Genomic DNA, 22,931 nt, shown 5'->3' on the forward strand with positions numbered 1-22,931 from the left:
ACTGTCGCTGGGTCCTGTACACTGAAATTCAACATTAGAATGTTCTATTCTTTTTTTCACAGAAACTGCAATCCTTTACAAAAAAACTATTAAGTGACTTTAGCTAACAGGAACCTTAGAGCTGTAAACATTGCTGTTTTTTGACAGTGAGTGCGGCAATCTACAAAACCCAGGAACATTATCTAACTGAACGTCCTGTGAACCTGGAAAAGTCTAAACGATAGATTTGAAAGAAGATTGCTGATAGAAACATGGGCCGTGGGTACATTTGACAAAATTACAAGAAACCTACACCTTTTAACATATTACAATAGTAGGTTGTTATTAAAAATCAACAATTGTATTTCTGTAATACAAACACATGGTATGTACAATGTGGCATAATTTATTTTAAACACATTTACAATAATCTACTGATTTTCTTATCTTAAATAAAATGTTTTGTAATATTTTATTACATTGTTTTTTTTTCTGAAAAAAGAAAGGAAGTGCTTTGGGAAAACGATAGTATAAATGTTAGAGTGGGGGGGTTGTCACTCAGAAATAACCGTTGACTCATCATATATCATTCAAATCAAATGGAGAGAGATAATCCTAATATAATTGTTTAGTGGTTATAAATACATTTCACTATTAAACTATACACAGGCACACAGATGTGCGTCATCTAGCATCATAACTGCCCTGGTCTTGCCTCACAGTAAAAGCGAACGCATCGCTCTTTACCTTGTCAATGCCATCATTTCCCTTTAATCAATTCAGTGCATATTATATGTTCAAATTTACTTCAAAAGTATACCACCAATCTACTAGCTAAAGCATAAGTACAAAAAAAAACGCAGGTCGTCAATGCCATATTTTTGCTGATAAAGTTTAGTTTTCTGTTTTTTAAGTGTGTGTATTTATGGATTTATGGGGGGGGGGAAGAAACCCACACACTGCTCTTGCTAGTATCACTGCTCTTTATTAAGCTTTACGTATCAGCCTCAAGGCCTTCATCAGATGGTTCTGACAAAAGCTCTGACAAGCCTTGAGGCCGATACGTAAAGCTTAAGAGCGGTGATTCTAGCAAGAGCAGTGTGCGGGTTTCTTCTTTTTTATCATCTCAACTGTTACCGTGCACTTGCAACAAAGATAGCTCAGATGTGCCAGTGACTTTTTTAAGGGTGTGTGTATACAGTACCAGTCAAAAGTTTGGACAGACCTACTCATTCAAGGGTTTTTATTTTATTTTTGACTATTTTCTACATTGTAGAATAATAGTGAAGACAAACTATGAAATAACACATGGAATCATGTAGTAACCAAAAAAGTGTAAAACAAATCAAAATATATATTTTACATTCTTCAATGTATCCACCCTTTTCCTTGATGACAGCTTTGTACACGCTTGGCATTCTCTCAACCAGCTTCACCTGGAATTCTTTTCCAACAGTCTTGAAGGAGTCTTGAAGGAGTTCCCACATATGCTGAGCCATTGTTGGCACACACATCCTCCTCCATGCTTCATGGTGGGAACCACACATGCAGAGATCATCCATTCACCTACTCTTCGTCTCACAAAGACACGGCGGTTGGAACCCAAACTCTCAAATTTGGACTCATCAGACCAAAGGACAGATTTCCACTGGTCTAATGTCCATTGCTCATGTTTCTTGGGCCAAGCAAGTCTCTTATTATTATTATTAGTGTCCATTAGTAGTGGTTTCTTTGGAGCAATTTGACCATGAAGGCCTGATTCACATAGTCTCTTCTGAACAGTTGATGTTGAGATGTGTCTGTTACCTGAACTCTGTGAAGCATTTTTTTGGGCTGCAATTTCTGAGGCCGGTAACTCTTAATGAAATTATTCTCTGCGGCAGAGGTAACTCTGGGTCTTCCTTTCCAGTGGCGGTCCTCATGAGAGCCAGTTTCATCATAGCGCTTGATGGTTTTGCGACTGCACTTGAATAAACTTTCCGGATTGACTGACCTTCATGTTTTAAAGTAATGATGGACTGTCATTTTCCTTTCCTTATTTGAGCTGTTCTTGTCAATATGGAAATTCCACAATTTTTAACAAGGCACACCTGTTCATTGAAGTGCATTCCAAGGTGACTACTTCATGAAGCTGGTTGAGAGAATGCCAAGAGTGTGCAAAGCTGTGATCGAGGCAAATTGTGGCTATATAAAATATATTTGGATTGTTACATGATTCCATATGTGTTATTCAATAGTTTTGATGTCTTTACTATTATTCTACAATGTAAAATATAGTAAAAATAAAGAAAAACCCTTGAATGAGTAGGTGTGTCCAAACCTTTGACTGGTACTCTTAAGTAATTCATTGGGATTCAAGATGGAGGCAAATCGCTGAATGAGAGGAAAACTAGATGAATGTACAGAAATGAGTTGAAATATCCCTGATTTTGCTATTATATCAAAGCTTAAAGTTCAAGTAATTCTTCCTAGTAGATCGAGCATGAAGAAAGCAGTAAGCAATGAACTCCGCCTTGGTGGTGGCCTGAAGTCTGTTATTGTAGTTAACTTTTTTTTGAAAGTGACAACAAAGGAAGGAGAAAGAAATGCCTTTGTGTCATGCTCCTGTAATATTGCCAAACTAGTTCTGAGGTATATGGCAAGTAGGTACTTTAACTGTACATCATTCATTAGCCTTCTGAACGCCCCTAGAGTCTCACATTATGTGTTCGCATAGCAGGTTGAGTAGCACCATATGTCATTAAAATCAGTTCAAACCCAAAGAAATATAACTTTTTCTTTACAACACTCAAATCCTAAAGCGTTAAAAAAGTCATTAATTTACTGTACAAATCTAATCTTTTATCATACAACTAGATTACAATTATTTAAAGATCAACCACAGCAAGCCAGCTGCCTTCGAAACCGTGAAACTGACATTTGAGCTAACCCTGTTTCATGTCCTACACCAAAGGAAGGTAAGGAACATGTTCACAAAACACAACAGTCGCATGACAACACGTAATATATGCACAATTCAGGTTTTTTCTGTGAACCTGTGGTCAAGAACTCTGAAACAGTTGCTGACAAAGTAAATAACCCTTGAGAGAATATGCGAGAATCACATTTTTTGTTGGTGAAACATTACCGTCTAAAAATGCACCCTTTTAGAATGGCTCGATTTACAATGTAAAGGACATGATAACAATTGTGAAACTGAAAGCACCAGAAAGTAAAATGTAAAAATTTGATTGGCATGATATTCCTACTGTTATACAGGTAGGCTACAGTAATTTAAATCAAGTTTTTGTGATAAATCTATCAATTTCATGTCTTGAAAATAATTCCTTTGTTGTAACTGTAGACGTTTTTGCACCAATCATCTGATCTGAAGGTATTATCAAAATTTCACCTTCAATATCCAAAGTGCTTTTTTTTGCTGATACTTTGTCGATTTTGTACAGTATTTTCAGTTTCATCCATTTCCACACAAATCATCTGGAGAAACGCGTTTATCTATGCAAACTGATTTGGTTCAAACATGAAGACATTTGAACAAAACTGTATAATAAAGACACGCTCCACTTTTAGCACCGTTATTGTGGTGTGTCCACAAAGTTCAGTGTTTTTTACAGTATGTCAAGATTATATATATAAAAAAACAATGTTTAAACGCTTAATTAGAAAATTAAAGCCACCAAAAAGAAACATTGTTTCCAGTAAATATAGAAGTCCTGATGTATTGGACCTGCAAAGCACCCGAGAAACGTTAACAGTGTGTATCTTGTAAAAGTAACCAGATAATAAATACTTCCTTAGTAGAGGGGGGTCAACCAACCAATCGGTAAGGTCCGAACTTTCAAGAGGTGACAAACCTGATGTACTCTATAACGTGGTACGACTTCCAATTGATCAAGTTCCTTCTCCCCCCACGCTGTGTGTTCTTCTGACACTGTTGCTTGTAGTCAGGAGAGAGAGGATGCTCTGTGTTTTGAGGCTAGTGGTGCTTCAGCTTGAGGTTTTAAGATAGCACCGTCAGTATAGCACCGTGAGTTTTAATTCTCAGTGTTATTCCTCGTGAGTGAACCCTACAGAACAGTATGAATATCTCTTGTCTAGATGAAGCGGCTGTACGGCCCTGTGACCTTGGTAAAAGCGTAGGGCGACGTGTTGACGTAGGTGTTTGTGGTGCACGACATGGACCTCTCCATGAGGGTCTGGATGAAGCGCTTATACGGCGGCTCCCCTTGCTGCTCTGACAGCTCCGGGTGCTCCCTCTTCACTCCCTTCTTAGTGCTCTTGCTTGGCGTCACTGTGGCGCCTTCGGCCCCGTTCCTCTCGGCGTCCTCATCCTTCTCCCGTTGCTTCTCGGCCATCTTGGCCTCCCACAGCGCCAGGCCGTGCTTCGCCTCGTTCATGTTCTTGTGCTGGTAAAACACCAGGGAGATGCGAGCGGGGTGGTTGCGCTTGGGGTTTTTTAGCGGTGTGGTGGCATGCATCTCCCGCTTGGCACACTCGATGAGGATGGAGCCATGGCTGGGCGCCACAGCCACCCCGCCGATCTCCGGATCCAGGAAGTTGTGCTCGTTGTCGGACCACATGGCCGGCTTCTCCTTGGGTGTGGTGGGCGTTGGCGGACCCGACCTGGGCTCCTGCTTGATCATGGGGGAACCCCCGTGGAGGTGCTCGTTGGGGAGCCCTGGGAACCCTGGTTGCGTGGGTGTCTTGCACGGGCTTTGGAGACCCATCTCGGTCTTGACTTGCATACAGAAAGGGTCCTGGGGGCCGCCCGGGGGGAACATTTTGGTGCTCTGGGAGAGGTAGGGATTGGGGTACCCACCAAACTGATTGCCTTTGCTTACTGCTGCTGCATAGTCCAGCCCTGGGTGGTGGGCTGAGGGCGGCCTGAGAGCGCATCCAGGTATTGGGCATCGGGGGCACCGCTGGGACCGTACGAGGGGGGACCGTAGGGGCTCATGGGGTGGATGCCGGACCTCATGCTGCTACAGTTGCTGTAACCATTGATCTGTAAACCGTGCTCACCATACTGAGGAGGGTAGTTGACCCCATAGCGTTGGTGCGCACCATACTGCTGCTGCATGTCGGGGTAAAGCGCTCCTGGCCTCTGTTGCCGGTACATGTCCAGGTGCTTTGGGTTCGAGGTGTAGTAAGGGTGGTAGTTGTCTAAGGGCGAACCTCCGTTACACTGGTAACCCGGGTAGGGACTACCTGGAGTCATGGGGCTGGGATAAGAGCTTGGTGGATTCGACCCATTCATGTAAGAGGTGGGTATTTGCAAAGGGGAGGGGTAAGGGCTTGCTGAGGCTGGTGGCTGGGGGTACATGCTACCTGGCTTGGAAGTGCTTTGAAAAGGGCCGGGGTGGTTGGGGAAGCCGGCGTAGGGGCTGGCTGGATGGGGGGATCCAGGGAAGGCGTGAAGGGCGTTCTGGTGCTGGAGTTGCTGGAGGTGGGCGCCGAGGGGGTGACCTGGCGGCTGACCTGGTGGCTGGGGGGTCGTTCCCATGACGCCTGGATTTGGACCTGGGAGAAGAGAGCGATGGAAACACGTCTTAGAAACAGGCAGCTTAACTAGGGCCCGCTGTTTTGGGTGATCATGTCACATGACCTAGATTTTTATCTTTATTTTATGTATTTTCCAGAAATTAGAATTACACCAAAAATGCAGCAATTGTCTGAGGATGGTGCTGCACCATCTGACATAAAATGGGACAGTTTGATGAAAAAGCTTTAAATGAAAGGTTAAAATCCAAGTCATGTGACAAAACACAGGGCCCTTAAGCATAACATATAAAATGCTAAGAAATACTGTAGACTGACTGTGTACGATATAACCAGTCATTATACAAGATGATGCCAAGTATGCATGTTGATCGATCTATAAAGATCCAATCTATTAGAGGCTGATGGAATGCTAGAAAATGCCGGAGGAGAACAACAGTATCGTCTGTGTCTTCTATAAAATATCACTATAGTCCTCCTACATTAGCGTCTTGTGTCTGAACCCTGCTACACTGTGTACATCTCCACCCACCTGTCCCAGGAGTGCTCTGAGCTATGCTCTCATAAGTGCTACTAGATTTCAGCTTGGCCTGTAGCGCTTTCTCTGCCTTCGAAGGCGTGTCCGGTCCCCCGGCATTCTTGCTTGCGGCAGCCCGCTTGGCGTCCAGCTTCTTCTGCCGGCAGGACTTGGCGGGCTCGGAGAGCATGCGGATCTGGCGGCGGAAGGCATTGAGCACCTGGATGGCGCCCGTCTTGATCTTCTCCTGCTGGCCCTCTGCACTGCCAAATTCATCCGTTGGCGAGGCCTTGTAAAGGGGCAGCACATGGAGCTGCTCGTCCTCCGGAATCTTCCCAATCTGGCGGTTGTCCTCCTTGGTTAGCGTGCACACCTGGGATAGATTGTGGGTGGGAAGAGACAAGCCTGAGGCCTTTTTTTGCAAATGTTTTGACTAGTGTTATTTTATTCACATCTGAATATCCACCGGGAAGAGGCATCTTCTGATTATTGCAGTATTTTTTTGTTTGTTTTCTTTAGCAAATGAAAACACTTGATACTGTGTTGACATTTTGCTCTGTCATATTTAGATGTTGGCTTACCACAGTGCTGCCCCCCTGCATGTTGTGGAGGTCTCTGTGAGCGTGAGCGCAGAAGTCCATACAGGCGGTGACCCCGGAGAACGGTCGCCCCTCCCCCTTTCCCAGACGGCAGTCTGGCGCCCTTTGCTCATGTTCCACCTGTGGATGAACAATATGGGAGTTAGTCACTGTCTGCAGACAGGTGGCGTCATTCCTCAGGCGAGTCACTGTACTAGTGTAGATAAGTGGTTCTATCTGGCGTTAAGAGAATGTGGGTTATTGGGTTAAGTACCAGTATGTCACAGAAATACCAGGTTTGTGTTCAGTTGAAAATGTTTTGAAAAATGGAGGTACAACTTGAACTTGTCCAATGAACACACAGATTTTTGTCTGTGGTTGCAAAACATTATGCTACGGCGTGCCCAACTGAACACGACCCTCGGTGCAAAGAGAAGACATGGATTCCACTAGGGTTTATGTTACGAGCATAAAAATCAGTCTCACTAAATGAAACTAATCACTGTTCAAGCTAATAAATAATTTCATTTATATGCTCCTGTTGGGGATGTGGCCCCCTTTAAATGAATCATGGGTAGGATTTTTTTAAAGCTTGTGTTGAGTTGTTAATGTTGATTTAATGCTATACATGTAAAATGTCTGGCAGTACTATACATGGACGCTGCCCAGAAATCCTTACCTGGTTTTGATAGGCATCTGGTGCCAGGGTTTTGTATGTGGGGGCCATTAGGGTTGCCAGATTCTGAAGATTTTGCTCCAGCCTTTCTTCCTGATAGAGAAGCAAAACACATTATTTCAGTGTAGCTTTGTTTTGATGACTGGCAATGCATAATTAGAGTAACACTCAATAAATACGTTTATTAATACAGTATGTACTGTATTCTTCACCTCTTTCGGGTCGTCCCCAGTTAGCTTGAATTTGCGTGGGATTTTGCTCCTTGCAAACTTGCAGCCATTGTAGTACATGCTCCAGGAACAGCCGAAGGAGAAGGAAGCGCCACAGGCCTCTGGGTCCAGCCCCTGGCACGCACACGTCCTCCTAAACAACAAGGATGAGAGGAATAACTCTGTTATATAATTATACTGAACACAAATATAAAAGCAGCATGCAACAATTTAAACTATTTTACTGAGTTGTAGTTCTTATAAATGGAATGTGGTCTCGGTTGAGCCAAATTCTCCAAATCAACATTCAATTCTCTGGCAACAGCTCTGGTGGACATTCCTGCAGTCAGCATGCTAATTGCACGCTCCCTCAAAACTAGAGACATCTGTGGCATTGTCTTGTGTGACAAAACTGCACATTTGTATCTCTGTCTGGTTCTGGCTCCCCAGTGGGTGGGCCTATGCTTTCCCAGGCCCACCCATGGCTGCACCCATTACCCAGTCATGTGAAATCCATAGATTAGGGCCTAAGGATTTTATTTCAAATGACTGATGTTTTTTCTATGAAATGTAACTCAGTAAAATCTTTAGAAATTGTTGCATTTATACCCCTGGCACGCACACGTCCTCCTTAACAAGGACAAGAGGAACAACTCCTTTATATCAGACACATATACTCCTTAACAACAAGGACGAGGGGAACAACTCCTTTATATCAGGCACACGTCCTCCTTAACAAGGACGAGAGGAACAACTCCTTTATATCAGACACATGTACTCCTTAACAACAAGGATGAGGGGAATAACTCCTTTATACCGGGCTCATATACTCTTTAACAACAAGGACAAGAGGAACAACTCATTGAATGCTATTCATAAAATTCCATGCTAGATTTACCAAGTGCTCCCTCCTAGAAGTACATTTGTCAAAACCCTTAATCAATACCTACTATTTATTGTCATAGGCTTGGTTTAAATCCTGTGTATAAACATTTCAGCGAACACATTCCTGTGAATTTATACATTTCCAAATACCAGGTGGTACGATTACCATTCCAAAAAAAGGTTTATTACGTACAGTTGAAGTCGGATGTTTACATACACCTTAGCCAAATACATTTAAGCTCAGTTTTTCACAATTCCTGACATTTAATCAAATAAAACATTTCAGGTACACCCCCAATTGACTCAAATTGTGTCAATTAGCCTATCAGAAGCTTCTAAAGCCATGACATCATTTTCTGGAATTTTCCAAGGTGTTTAAAGGCACAGTCAACTTAGTGTATGTAAACTTCTGACCCACTGGATTTGTGATACAGTGAAATAATCTGTGTGTAAACAATTGTTCGAAAAATGACTTGTGCCATGCGCAAAGTAGATGTCCTAACCGACTTGCCAAAACTATAGACATTTGTGGAGTGGTTGAAAAACTAGTTTTAAAATGACTCCAACCTAAGTGTATGTAAACTTCCGACTTCAACTGTATACTCCCAATATCTTAAGTCAAATATAATTGTAATTGTGAATATGTAAGTATGGATAATTGAGATTTATATAGGACCTAATCATCGCTTCCCAGTGGGAAAGTGTAGTTTCGAGCACACAAAGAAACTCCTAGAACTTTTACTTATGAGTCAGCCTAGCAGTGAAAAATTACATTGGAAACCTGCAGTTAAGCCTGTCCGTCTTATGTCCCATGCCTATGTGAACAACATGGTAAAAGGAAAATAGCATGTGGATTTTTGCTAGCAGGAGGTGCATTCATAGTATACTATCGGCAGTTGTTTGATGACATGGTGAATGACATTACATCATGCTGAAACGGCACGCTACGCCATTACACATGCGCTCCTGTAGAGTGCAGACATTACACCTCCTGTTGGAGACAGATTGAGACAGGTTGAGACAGGTTGAGACAGGTTGAGACAGATTGAGACAGATGGAGACAGGTTGAGGCAGGTTTAGACAGGTTGAGCCAGATTGAGACAGGTTGAGACAGGTTGAGACAGATGGAGACAGATTGAGACAGATTGAGACAGGTTGAGACAGGTTGAGACAGATGGAGACAGATTGAGACAGATTGAGACAGATGGAGACAGATGGAGACAGATTAAGACAGATTGAGACAGATTAAGACAGGTTGAGACAGGTTGAGACAGGTTGAGACAGATTGAGACAGATGGAGACAGATTGAGACAGATGGAGACAGGTTGAGGCAGGTTTAGACAGGTTGAGCCAGATTGAGACAGATTGAGACAGATGGTCAGACAGATTGAGACAGATTGAGACAGATTGAGACAGAAGACAGGTTGAGACAGAGACAGGTTGAGACAGGTTGAGACAGATTGAGACAGATGGAGACAGATGGAGACAGGTTGAGGCAGGTTTAGACAGGTTGAGACAGATTGAGACAGATTGAGACAGATGGAGACAGATGGAGACAGGTTGAGACAGGTTGAGACAGGTTGAGACAGATTGAGACAGATTGAGACAGATTGAGACAGATTGAGACAGATTGAGACAGGTTGAGACAGATTAAGACAGGTTGAGACAGATGGAGACAGATGGAGACAGATTGAGACAGGTTGAGACAGATTAAGACAGGTTGAGACAGGTTGAGACAGATTGAGACAGATTGAGACAGATTGAGACAGGTTGAGACAGGTTGAGACAGATTGAGACAGATGGAGACAGATGCTGCCAGTAGAATAGTTAATGCAGTCATTGTGTGCATTGACTAGAACAAGCTGTTCTACCTGACAGAGTGTAGCCACGTACACAGCGCTTTGGAGAACTAAATTAGTTAGCTATGTTATACATGGATTAGCCTGGTCCCAGATCTGTTTGTGCTGTCTTGGCAACTCCTGCGAATGGTCATTGTCATGCCAACAAATGACCATAGGAGTTGGCAAGACAGCACGAACAGATCTGAGACCAGACTAGACACAGATGGATAAAGCAATAGAATGTCTAACTGACTGAGTTTAGGATGATTCTGATGGACCAGCTTTGGGCAATCTTTGTCACAAACAACGCTATGACATGATAAGTGTGATCACTTCCTCTCATCAGGGGTTGGGTTGAATAGCCTTCAACTATCAATAATTCACCACCAGGTAACTCATCCCAGATAGGGTTTGTGGTATGGTAAAGTGGAGCTAACCAGGAGACAACAGAAGGGAGTGTGTGAATGAGCTGTTCTGTTCATTGGTATCAGGACCGGGACAAGCTGGCCTTTGATATTATGGTGTATCATCTGACCAAATGCCCAGCTAGTGTGTGTCATGCCTGGTCGTCAGTTAAGCAGGTATTGTTATTATATATCCCCTATCATAACTCTACTACCTTAGTTTGTTTTCAGGTATTATAATTAATTTGAAGTTGTACACTAAAACAAAATGATAAACACAACATGCAACAATTTCTAAGATTTTACCCAGTGAAAGTTGCACCCCTGATTAGAAATGACGATTTTAGAGGCAAAGGCCCTTACTCCTCGTTGATGGCACATCGTCGCTGGGTGAGGGCTCCGTGTCTCGTCAGAGTGTCGCTGAGCTCCATGTAGAGCTGGTCTGCCATGGTGGTGGGGATGCCGTCCCAGATCAGGATGATCACCACGATGCACGCCGCCTCGCACTTGTGGCGCTCCCGCTCACGCACCAGCACCAGGAGCTTCTCATCCACGCTGCCGCGCCGGATCACCTGGAACACACCAATGTCTTGATTTATTTGATCTGATTGTAAATCTCATTGAGATGAAGAGCCTTTTTCCCAGAGGCATCTGGTCTGAGATCACAGAGACATAGTACAGTAAAGACTCCCTTCAAATTACAATATGGTGCGTTTTTACAATTGACCATTTTGCTCTAAATAGCAATCCTCGATTCTAATTTCGGCTATCCCAATTGGGTGGCAGGTGGCCTAGCGTTTAGAGCGTTGGGCCAGCAACCGAAAGGTCGCTGGTTCGAATACCCTAGTCGACAACGTGAACAATCTATCGATGTGCCCTTGATGAAGGAAAGGAACCTCTTATTAAGATGCCTCTACCAACCATGATTTCAACTCTATTCTTAAACCAATACTGTCTGATCAAAGTATGGAAGGTACACATTACAGCATCCCCAATTCAGAGTGATTCCTCCATATATTTAGATTTTAGTACCCTAATTTGCTCCAGAGGCGCTGTACTACTATGGCTGACCCTGTAAAACAACACATTTCCCTGCACCTATCTGGTGTGTGATAATAATTTAAAAATGAATTTCGGAGATATTGTCATGCTTCATTCACACTTACCCATTTAGCAATGGGGCATCCCTGTGTACTCTTCCCTTCTTTGCCTGTGTACACCACTTTTTCAATCCTGATGGCACTGCCAGTTAGCCCAGACCTTCAAAAGCAAGGATGATAGTTAGAGTAGATGCATGTGATATAGTAACAGAAGAGTGTACGGCAATAAAATGAGAATATGAACAACGTTTGTTAAAGTGTGGGTGTAAATATGGGGTCTGTTCAGAAGTGTACAACGTTCTGATTGTAACGTCTCCACATTAAATGTGATATATATGATATATGCCATGATATATATATATATATATACACATACACTTGATGACTGACAGGGGACTCTGTGTTGAAACCACAGTGCCTCCATCTTGGCACTCTCCCACCATTGTAAATAATATTTTGGAAGCTGTCTACATTATTAATGTCTACATTTTGTTTTTGTCATGTTTATTCTATTACAGACAACTTAATGCATACTTTTAAATTATATGATGTGACCTAAACATACAAATAAAAAAATATAACATTTTCCTTAAATTATCATTTTTAGAGCTCACTAATGTTACTGTCCCCACTACAACAACATGTAATTCTGTCCTTAAAACACCATTCTTTCCTAAACAGCCTGCTCCTACTGGGGAGAACCAATATGGCATCAAAGCCTCTCAATAGCATCAGCAATCCAGGGCTTATGTACATCATTGGATATATGCCTTTTAGCAGACACTGTTATCCAAAGCAGCATACATTCACACATTTTACGTACGGGTGGTCTCAGGAATCGAACCCATTATCCTGGCGTTGCAAGTGCCATGCTCTACCAACTGAGCTACAGAGGACCACAGTCACACAGCTACAGAGGATCACAAATGTAACAGGAATGGAACAAATACAGGCTTGATGCACGTATTCCCAGGTTAAATACTAATGTCATGATTTATATGCCACCATGTTGAATTCTGGTGAGTGGTATAATCAGGAAACTGTTACTGTAAGTATGGAGGTCATGTGACCAGAAAGTGATCCCAAAATGGCTCTGGTGTGAGAAAGCTTGAGTTGAAATGTTTGTTTGAAACCATGAAAAGTTCAGTAATTGTGCACAGAAATACCTGTTCCTATGGTTTATTTGCGTGTGAGAAAGCAACCGTTAAAATGTTTGTTTGAAACATTGAAAAGTTACACATTCAGTAATTGTGTATAGTAAAACCTGTTCCTTTGTATTATGTAGGATGACGCGGGATAAAACAACCCACCTTGTCTCCATGATGTCACGGATGGCCTTGATATTCGGAGCGGAGCCCAGGTGAGTGTAATACGGCCCTTCGTCCTTCTCACTGATGGACTCTGTATCAAAACAAAGAAAGGCACAACCCCCCATACCCAAATTAGACATCAACCGACAAATAATCTCTGTGTGAAGACAGACATGAAATGTGACTCACCCATGCAGTGGCAGGAAGGGATGTCATACTGGGTCTTGATAGGAGTATCCAATAGGTTTTTAATGGGGGTATCCAAGAGTTTCATGGGGGAATTCATAAAACTCTGGAGCAGGGGTTCCTGCTTGGGGGTGAAGTCTAGGTGGGGTCTTTTCAGCCCATTGGAGCCAGGGCGCCCCATCCCCATGTCCTCCATCCCACCCGACCCACCGTCCAGGTCCGCGTGGGTCGAGAGCACCGTCACAGCGCCAGACTGCTCCACCTTGACCTTGTTCGGTGACCTGATGACGAGGGACTTCCTGTCAAAGACTGGTGAAAGCTGATACTGTCTGAGAGTCTGCTCCATGGTGGCTAGGATGCTCCGCTGGGAGCTGCTCTGGCTCCGCTCACCGCAGCACGACGTCTGGGGCTGTGGATTGTACTCCTGCTTGACCTGGATGCCCCCCGCTACCATACCCATCTCCCGGCCCTGCTGTTGATGCTGCATCAAGGGCGGTGGTCCAGGCCCTTGGTGGTGAGGGTGTTCGAACCGCGGCCCATTCACCATCTTGATGGGCCGGACGCCGTGCTTGAAATCTACAGGGGTCTGTGGATGAGGGGGACCCAGAGACTCCCGCTCAGACTGCCTCTGTAGAAGATGCATCCGCAGGGCCGCGTGCCTCTGGAAGTCCCCCTGGGGGCCCCCGTGTCCCAGGGGTGGAGGCCCCCCCCTCTGGAACTGGGCGCAAGACTCCTGCTGATTCTGCTCCATTTTAGGATACATCTGCCGTTGCTGTGCAGACACCTGCTGGTTTAAAGCACCGTGTGGTAAGTGAGGTAGCGGTTGTGGGGGGGTCTGGGTAAGGGGGAAGTCCATGTGGTTAGGGTGTGGTTGTCGGAGGTGGGGCGGCGGCTGCTGCTGGTGGGAGTATTGCTTGGGTCCGGGGCTTGGAGTGTACTGCCTCTGCTGTTGTTGTTGGTGCTGCTGTTGTTGTTGCTGCTTCATCTCCAGCTCCATCTCCATCTCCATGGTATTACTGCTGCTCTGTCTCCATGACGCCTGCTGGGACTGCTGTGCGTCGTTGGGCTGAGAGGGGTCTACAGGATTGTACCCAGGGTTGTTTCTCATCATAGTCTGTATCTGCTGCTGGTGCCCAGGCTGGGGTTGACCACCCTGACCTCTGTAGCCTCCACCAGGGGATTTCAGCTTCTTCTCTAGCCTGATGTAGTCCTCCAGCTTGAGTTTGTTCAGCAGCTGTTGACCGTCCATCGTGCCCTGGTTGAGGTCCTGTGACTGGGGTGTGTTGACCGACTGCTGTCCGTCGTACTGAGATGGATGGGACAGCGGGCGCTGCTGCTGCTGTTGATGTTGTGGACGTTGTGGCGGCTGCAAAAAGCTAGGTGATAGTATTTCCTCTAGATCTGGGTCGCCTTCGCATAAGTGCTCTGGCTGCATGGGGGCTCGAAAACAATTCTCCCCTTGCTGCTGCTGTTGAGGAGGAGGAAGATTACACTGCTGCTGGTGCATGTGTTGTGGATGTGGCTGCTGTTGAGGAGGAAGATTACACTGTTGTTGGTGCATGTGAGATGGGCCTTTAGAGTCGGCCTGCTGCTGCCACTCTGGGGCAGTGTTGTGTTGGGCAGGAGACGCTTGGTGAGGCGACTGGGCCGGCCGCGGCTGCTGTTGCTGGTAGGCCCCTCCGGTGGGTCCTACGTCGAAGCTTTGTCCCCCCGTCTGGAATCTCCGTGCTGAGTCGGGCTCCAGCATCTGACCCCGGGAGTTTAGATCTATCCAGCCCATCTGGGAATTAGGGCAACCGGGATCTGCTCCTCCTCTCTGCTGTTGCTGGGTTGTGTCTTTCATCATCCCGTTTTGATGGGAGCGTTGGGGTCCAGGCTCACTGCTACTGGGCAGGGAAGCTGGGCCCATGGAGCCCTGGGGGCCCGTAGAGTCAGCTCCACAGGGGTTTCCTGTCTGCTGTTGCTGCTGCTGCATCCCATACTGTTGCTGCCGGCTCCTCCCCTCACTCTGCCCCATGCCTGTGCTGGGGAAAGGGCCGGGGCCGAACCCAATGGCCTCTTTTGTCTGCAGCGGAGTGCTCTGCTCTAGAGGGCTCGGAAAAGAGTTCTGATGGTTAAACTCCTGGTTAGGTTTCCTGTAAATGCCCTCTGTGTTGTTCTGATGTTGCGAGCCATCAGCGGGCTGCTGTTGCGGGTGCTCTCCTCTGTAACTGTTAGAATACCCATTCACCATGTATGGGGCGGCTGAGTTGTTATATCCATTGCTGCCTTGCCCTTTAGGGTCTGCTACCCCAGTCTGCTGCTGTTTCTCAGAGGCAGGCATCTGGGCTGAAATGGGAGGGAACCCTGAGGTAAGAGAGGTAGGTGACTGCGTCGTGACTTGTTCGGGCAATTCAGGGAGTTCGTTGGTGAGTGAGCTAATGTCGTCGACCAACCCCACCTCCGGTTGAAACTCCTGCACACCCGTCTGTGCTGCGATGGACACTTGTTCTGGGAAATACTGAGACAGAGTTTTCTCTAGAAGGTCACCAGGTGTGCCTTCAATGGAATTGGGGCTCACTGTAGCACCGTTAGCTATTTGCTTGTTCCTCGAGAGTGAGAAAATATCCCCTCCATTTGAGAAAGTATTACAGTTTCTCTTATCCAGTCTTGTCCCATCGCAGTCAAACTCCCCAGGCTTTGTCAACTCTGGGAAATCGTCCATGATGTCCCCACCCTCCTTTTTGTCCCACATCTCCTCTCCATCCCCTCCATTAATCTCCAAATCCGATCTGAGTTTCTTGGCCTGGTGAAGGCCCAGTAAGGACTGGTCACAGAGCGCATGCTTCAGATCCCCGCCATTGATCATGTTATAAGAGCCTTGGTCGAACAGTCCCTGCACTCCGGCAGGACTGCTGCAGTTCTCCCTGTGTCTCTTCATTGGGTTGATGACCCCTGCCACGGCCTTGTTGTAAAGGTTCCAGTTTCCATCCCCGTTGATCTGCTGATGGGCTCCTTCCGGCGACTGGGTGCCATTTTGGAGCTTGGAGGTGATCAGGTTGTCTGGTTGAGTGGCGGCGCTGAGTTGTGCTAGTATCAGACTTTCTTCCGTCTCCTGGCTGGCCTTTTCTGTTTCCATCTGGCCTGCTCTGAGTCCATCCACAGGGCTGCCCTCTGTGCGTCCTGCAGGGGAGACGGAGAGAGAGAGAGAGGTATTACTAACCATGAAATACAGAAACAACAGACGAACAGTCCCTTAAATGTGTAATCATAAGGTAAGATTACACATTTAAACAAAAAATGTGAATGGTGCATATAGCACTGATCTTGAATTAAGGTGGAAATGGGTATTTTATGATGATAGACTATTTTTATACAACCATCCTATGATTTGTCAAATGTAATCACTAGTTTCCACTTTCCCATAACATCACATTAGTTCGAAACGAAAGGGAAAAAACACACATGCTCTCCTAAATTGAATGGAATTTGATGTATTTATAAACACAGGACAAAACACATGTGGGCGGCGACACTTTGCATGTGGGCGGTGACACTTTGCATGGGGGCGGCGACACTTTGCATGGGGGCGGCAGGTAGCCTAGTGGTTAGAGTGCTGGGCCAGTAACCAAAAGTTTGCTGGCTCGAATCCCTGAGCTGACTAGGTAAAAACTTGTCGTTCTGCCCCTGAACAAGGCGGTAAACCACCTGTTCCTAGGCTGTCATTGTAAATAAAAAATTGTTCTTAACTGTCTTGCGTAGTTAAATAAAGTGGCGGGAAACAGTAATTGAGTCTGAAATCATCGCCAGCCTGGGTCACAGAGTTGAGTCTGGGGAGTAACATGTTTACACTTAGTTCTGAGTGGATATCAGTTATGCGACATGAAGGAAGGCACAGAATTAAATGATCCTCAACTGGGTGGCAAGCAGGGAGAGAAATAGGAATGCTGGGGAAAGGTTATCCCAGGACAACGTGCCGGGTCAGCACGGAGTGACACACACAGTGTGGGAACCAGTGCGGTTGAAACATTTTGACTTATGAAAAAGGAGGTCAGACTTTCTGTAATACTGTCCTGTGAGTTTCTGCCTTTATGAAATCAGAGATGGTGAAATACAATCAGCTCCATTTCCCTTAGAAGTGCATTAAGTCAACCGAGATAAATGTAAAAATACCACGAGGCCAGATGCATAATATTCCCAGTCTAAGTCCATCATGCTGTACCTGATGGGAGAAACGCCAGGGAAGTTGAGGAATATATCTTCTGAATGTGCTGCTTTTTTTTAGACACTCATGAACCCATTGGCACTCAGATTCTCACGAACACATTGGCAGCCAGAGCAGTATGAGTGCTTTTCTGAAACAGACTCTCTCAGGCAAAACATTATTGGGGAGACAAAACATGACCAAATTATGCACGTTCACCCCCCTCTCCCAACCCCCCACCCCCGACGCAACGAGGCATTAGAAACGGTCTCTGTCTCGATATAGAGAGACGGCTCAAGGAAGGAAGGTGTCTCAATAAAGAAAGAACAGCCAGAGGCAGCATTCTTTGCATGCGCAGCATATTCACGACACAGCACACAGCTCCGAACCTGAGCAGCTGTCTTTGGGGCTCAGCTTGGCGAGTGAGGCTTCTCTCCACAGCTAGAAGCAGCCGAGCATGTTTACAGAAGAGCAGAGGGAGAGAGAGAGGAGACATACCAACGGCTCCTCTACTCCTCCACCATGCCTCTTTCTTCTCAGGCAGATGCTACTTGTATCAAACAAAGGGGTGCATGTGTCTGATCACATGGCTAGACACTGACCTCATTCCATTAACTGCTACACGCTGGGAGTTTATGCTATAGAATGACTTGTTGGAGGATAAGATGACACTGCCCTTTTCTTGAAGGAGAGGGTGGGGAATAGGTTTTGTTCCATTTTTTTCTGAGGACTGGTACCTTTTTTCATACAATATGGAAGAAAAAAAGGTATATTTCTTAAAAGAGAATGAATGGGATCTTAAGCATTTACAAATATCATACAAAATGGATGACGTTGTGCACAATTTTCGGGGACCCGTTTTGTCTCATGAGCGCTAATTTAAAAACTACTGGCTGAAATCAAACCTCTGTATCATCACTTTTAAGGTATATTAAATATATTTGTTGCAGGTATAGTAAATATGTATATACACTGAACAAAATTATAAATGCAACATGTAAAGTGTTGGTTCATCTTTCATGAGCTGAAATAAAAGATCCCAGAGATGTTCTATACGCACAAAAATCTTATTTCACTAAAATGTTGTGCACAAATTTGTTTACATCCCTGTTAGTAGAATTTATCCTTTGCCAAGATAATCCATCCACCTAACAGGTGTGGCATATCACAAAGCTGATTAAACAGCATGATTATTGCACAGGTGCACCTTGTGCTGTGACAATAAAAAGCCCCTCTAAATTGTGCAGTTTTGTCCCACAACACAATGCCACATAAACAATTGGCATGCTGACTGCAGGAATGTCCATCAGAGCTGTTGCCAGAGAATTGAATGTTGATTTCTCTACCAAAAGCCATCGCCAACATCATTTAAGAGAATTGGTCAGTACGTCCAGCCGGTCTCACAACCGCAGACCATGTGTATGGCGTCGTGTGGGCAAGCAGTTTGCTGATGTCAACGTTGTGAACAGAGTGTCCCTTGGTGGCGGTGGGGGTATGGTCAGGCATGAGCTGTGGACAACATACACAATTGCGTTTAATTGATAGCAATTTGAATTCCCAGAAATACCATAATGAGATCCTGAGGCCCATTTGTTTAAGGTATCTGTGACCAACAGATGCATATCTCTATTCCCACTCATGTGAAATCAATACATTATTTATTTAACTAGGCAAGTGAGTTAAGAACAAATTCTTATTTACAATGACAGCCTAGGAACAGGTTAACTGCCTTGTTCAGGGGCAGAACAACAGATTTTTAACTTGTCAGCTCAGGGATTCAATCTAGCAACCTTTCTGTTTATTGGCCCAACGCTCTAACCACTATGCTACCTACCGCCGCTAGATTAAGGCATAATGAATTTATTTCAATTGACTGGTTTCCTCATATGAACTATAACTCAGTAAAATCTTTGAAATGGTTACACATTGGGCTTATGTTGTAGTTCAGTATATATTTATTACATCAATGCTGAGTTCCACATTTTTCAAACTGTTGAAACATGACTGAGGCTGCATCATGTAACAACGATATTCTCCTTCTGTAATGTTGATGTTTGAGACAGGCGGGGAAAAGAGGCTGGTAATATTACAGGTGGTAGATGGGAAAAGAGCTTACTATGTGTCGGCTGTTTAGCACTGCTATTCCTCACCTTCTGCCCCATTGTAATTTACAGGTAACTGACAGAACAAAGGAAACACTTGAGTAAATGAGCCCCATCAAAGACAGTGTGTTGGCGTTTCCTTTATTTTGGCAGTTACCTGTACGAGGGGTGGTTGAGGCCAACTATCTTATAGGGAACTTGGCTTTCCCCTCCATATTGTCATGTCAGTAAGGCCATACTCTGGATAGTATAACCCTGGTTCCACAGAGGTGTGAGTCCCTGGTAGCCAAGACAGACAGTCTATTCTGTCCTATACTGTAGTTATGAACTTTATCATATGGGATTAGAGCTATAGAGTTAATGCAAAACTCCTAGAGGGACGATTGGGCAGTCGCAGATATTGAATTACATTATGGATTTGATTGAGTTTACGGTTAGGCCGTTGTGACAGACAGTCAACTAAGTTCTCACTCTGGGCTGTCTATTGTTCACAAGGTCAAGCGATGACATCACGGCGGAGTCACGATCGGATAACACTGGATAGGCAGGAAATAAGATGCCTGATTCTCATATTATAATATGAGTCGGCCCCTGCAGTGCTCACACACCACATCTCACCCCCTTTGAGTCATTCTGGTCTGTTGTGACTTGACAACAATGCTGACTTGTCCTGCCCATTGCACCGCAATATCACCATCTTAGTAAACATCAACACAGCCAAGTCTTTGTCAAATTTTCAGCGGGCAAATTATGCTGATGTAGCATAATTACAGTATGTCCTTGTGCGGAGATATTTCAGAGAAGGGTTTCAGAGCTACTGTACACCAACGGGCCTATCGTAGCTAGGTGAGAAGCCAGTTAAAGGCTGTTGAGGGTTGTATTGCATTGTGATGCAGGGAGGCATCTCTCTCCAAGAAGAGAGAGTGAAAGAGCAATACTGTGAACCTTCACTCTTCTCCTTTCCCCTTCACCCCCAACCCCCCCAGGGAAGCAAATAGAGATTCCAGCGATGGCATTGATTTCTGTCTGCCACACGCCATTATTAATGCATGTAACATCCGCAGCATCTGCGAAATAATTACAGCGCGCCAGGGCCAGAATCCAGCCACAGTCTAATCCATCATAATTAAGAGCAACTCCACTGCAGATGTCTCAAGGAAGAGCCGGCCGCGGCTCAAAAAGGAACGGACTTTTCTGTCAAATATCACTGAAAGAGAGTTTCGGTGGTTAGTTTGACGCGGTGGGCTTCTAATGTTTGTCGACAGCGCCATTAAGCTGGGAGAGGGTTGTCATCCCGCCGTTGAGGTTTATGCTGTATCGCATTAGTGGAAACGAAGACTGTTCTCAGGACAGGTCTGCTGCTTTTGACTAGCAGAAGTGACTTTTCATAGCAAGTTAGGAGAATTAACGTGGCAGGTTATGGCAATTAAGTTTAGGAAAAGGGTTAGGGCAACCAAGACTGTTGTCAGGGCAGGTCTGCTGCTATTGACTAGAGCCTTGTCATCCTGCCGCTGAGATTTATGGGACGTGGAAGACGAGGGGTGGTCGTGCATGGTGGTGTGGTGGCACAGGGCTGTATCTCAATAGTCTAAGATGGCTTCCTTTTCTCTTTCTTTCCGCATCTCCTTTCCCTTCATCATTGATGATTGGAGCCCCGGACTTCTTCAGATCTCTGTTCTCTTAGGGACCACACACACCGCACGGAATGATGATCTGCTGTTTGTTTGCAGTTTGTTCGGTGCGGTGTGTTTCAGGGACCACCCTCTGGTGTACGTCTGACTGCTGACATTTTTGTCCTGTTCTACGTGTAGAATCAGTTTGCAAATTACGGCTGGCAATATATTCAGAGGTGCTAAGTACTCTTGGCTGGCAAACGCTACCGGTATGTCCGTGACTTTTAAAGCTCTCAAAACTCATGTCAGCAAAAATGTGTGTTTGAGGGCCACTAAATCATGTCCTTTCGTGCATGGAGCTCAGTGCAGGGGCCTCTAGAACGAAACCGCCATGGTCCGATAAGAAAAACATGGTCCCCAACCTTTGAAAAACATAATTGGATCCAGCTTTAGATTCCCATGAAAACTCTCTCCCTCCCTTAAAGAGTGTTCAGCTCTATATGAAGCTGAAGACTGGTGTAGAAAAAAAAGGAGATTTAATAATAAATAGCAGTGGCCGCGTGGTATGTTTCATTTGGCACAGTGTGTATGTGTGTGTTTGTGCACGTGCACACCAAGTCAGTGGGGTTGATGATCTGGAGGCCATTACAGTTGCTTATAATCATGCAAGAGAAGCTGTCATATATATATCTCTCTCTCTCCCTCTCTTCTCCCCCCCTCCCCCAAGCCTGCTTATAATCATGCAAGAGAAGCTGTCATATCTCTCTCTCTCTCTCCCTCTCTTCCCCCCCTCCCCCAAGCCTGAACTCCATTAGGGCAAGAGAAGGCTAAAAACAACAGTGAGACAAAGTTGTGTGTGCATACTGTATGTCTGTGTATCAAAAATCTACTAATGCACATATTGATGTATGGAGAGCTATCTATTTATCTGTCTAAAATAAGGGTTGACTGATAGTAGATACGATGTGCTGGCTACAGCTCAGTACAGACTAGGTTGAGGTCGAGAGGAGAAGGGGATATGAGTGTATGTAGAAAAAGCTCATATGTAACCGATTCAGCTCCACATGTGCTATATTCCGTGTGTCTGGCAGGAAAGGGAGTGCATGGGGTACAGTTCAGTTTGTATACGTTTCTGAGAGGGAAGAATTTAAATGGGGCACCTGCTGGGGCAGACTGACAGGAAAAACGTAATTCATCATACCCGAAGTCTAGATGGAAAGTTTTTTTGACTTCTATGCCGGGGGTCATAAGGTTCACACTGTAGTGTGCTTCCAGCACTCCCAGTTTTTTACCCTTTAGTGAGAAAAAAATATGGTTTATTATCACATACACAGGATAGGTGCAGTGAAATGTTGTTTTGCAGAGTCAGCTGTAGTAGTATGACGCCCCTGCAGCAAATTAGGGTTAAGTACCTTGCTCAAGGGCACATTGACAGGTTTTTCACCATGTCGGCTCAGGTGTTCATTCAACTGGCCTAACCTGCTGCCCTCTACTCCTACAGTTTCTGTTAGTCCAAATACAGAGACATTTCTTTACAGAAAAAGTTACTCGTCCACTAACTTGAGGTGATCAGATCAAGCCATTATGGCTCATGTTGCCCCCTCCAGCTATGCAGTTGCATTGCCTGTTGAGTTTATTTTATTTTGACAGGGACAGTGCACTTTAATCAACGTTTCAGTAAAAGTGCTGGTTTTGGCCAGCCGGCTAATTTTCAACCGCAGTCCCTGGGAAGGTTTTTAAAAACAATTACAATATAGACAATCATTGAGCAGTGAGCACACAGAGCAACATAGGACAAGCAAGACGTAGCATACAGACAGAGCAACATAGGACAAGCAAGACGTAGTAT

General features: G+C 45.0%; 1 protein-coding gene across 1 annotated transcript in view; it reads right to left on the minus strand.

Annotated features, from left to right (window-relative positions):
- Positions 1-2,215: 2,215 nt before the first annotated feature.
- Positions 2,216-22,931, minus strand: part of tet2 (tet methylcytosine dioxygenase 2) — a 52,391-nt gene continuing 31,675 nt past the window's right edge. Inside the window, 10 exon segments of the mRNA XM_042318675.1 lie at positions 2,216-4,871; positions 4,874-5,499; positions 6,011-6,368; positions 6,577-6,714; positions 7,253-7,342; positions 7,462-7,612; positions 10,952-11,160; positions 11,755-11,848; positions 12,999-13,089; positions 13,188-16,346. Coding sequence (XP_042174609.1) covers positions 4,074-4,871; positions 4,874-5,499; positions 6,011-6,368; positions 6,577-6,714; positions 7,253-7,342; positions 7,462-7,612; positions 10,952-11,160; positions 11,755-11,848; positions 12,999-13,089; positions 13,188-16,302 — 5,670 coding nt within the window. The 5' untranslated portion in view covers positions 16,303-16,346 and the 3' untranslated portion in view covers positions 2,216-4,073.

Source organism: Oncorhynchus tshawytscha, unplaced genomic scaffold (assembly GCF_018296145.1).
Source record: "Oncorhynchus tshawytscha isolate Ot180627B unplaced genomic scaffold, Otsh_v2.0 Un_contig_4803_pilon_pilon, whole genome shotgun sequence".
In the NCBI taxonomy this organism is placed as follows: Eukaryota; Metazoa; Chordata; class Actinopteri; order Salmoniformes; family Salmonidae; genus Oncorhynchus; species Oncorhynchus tshawytscha.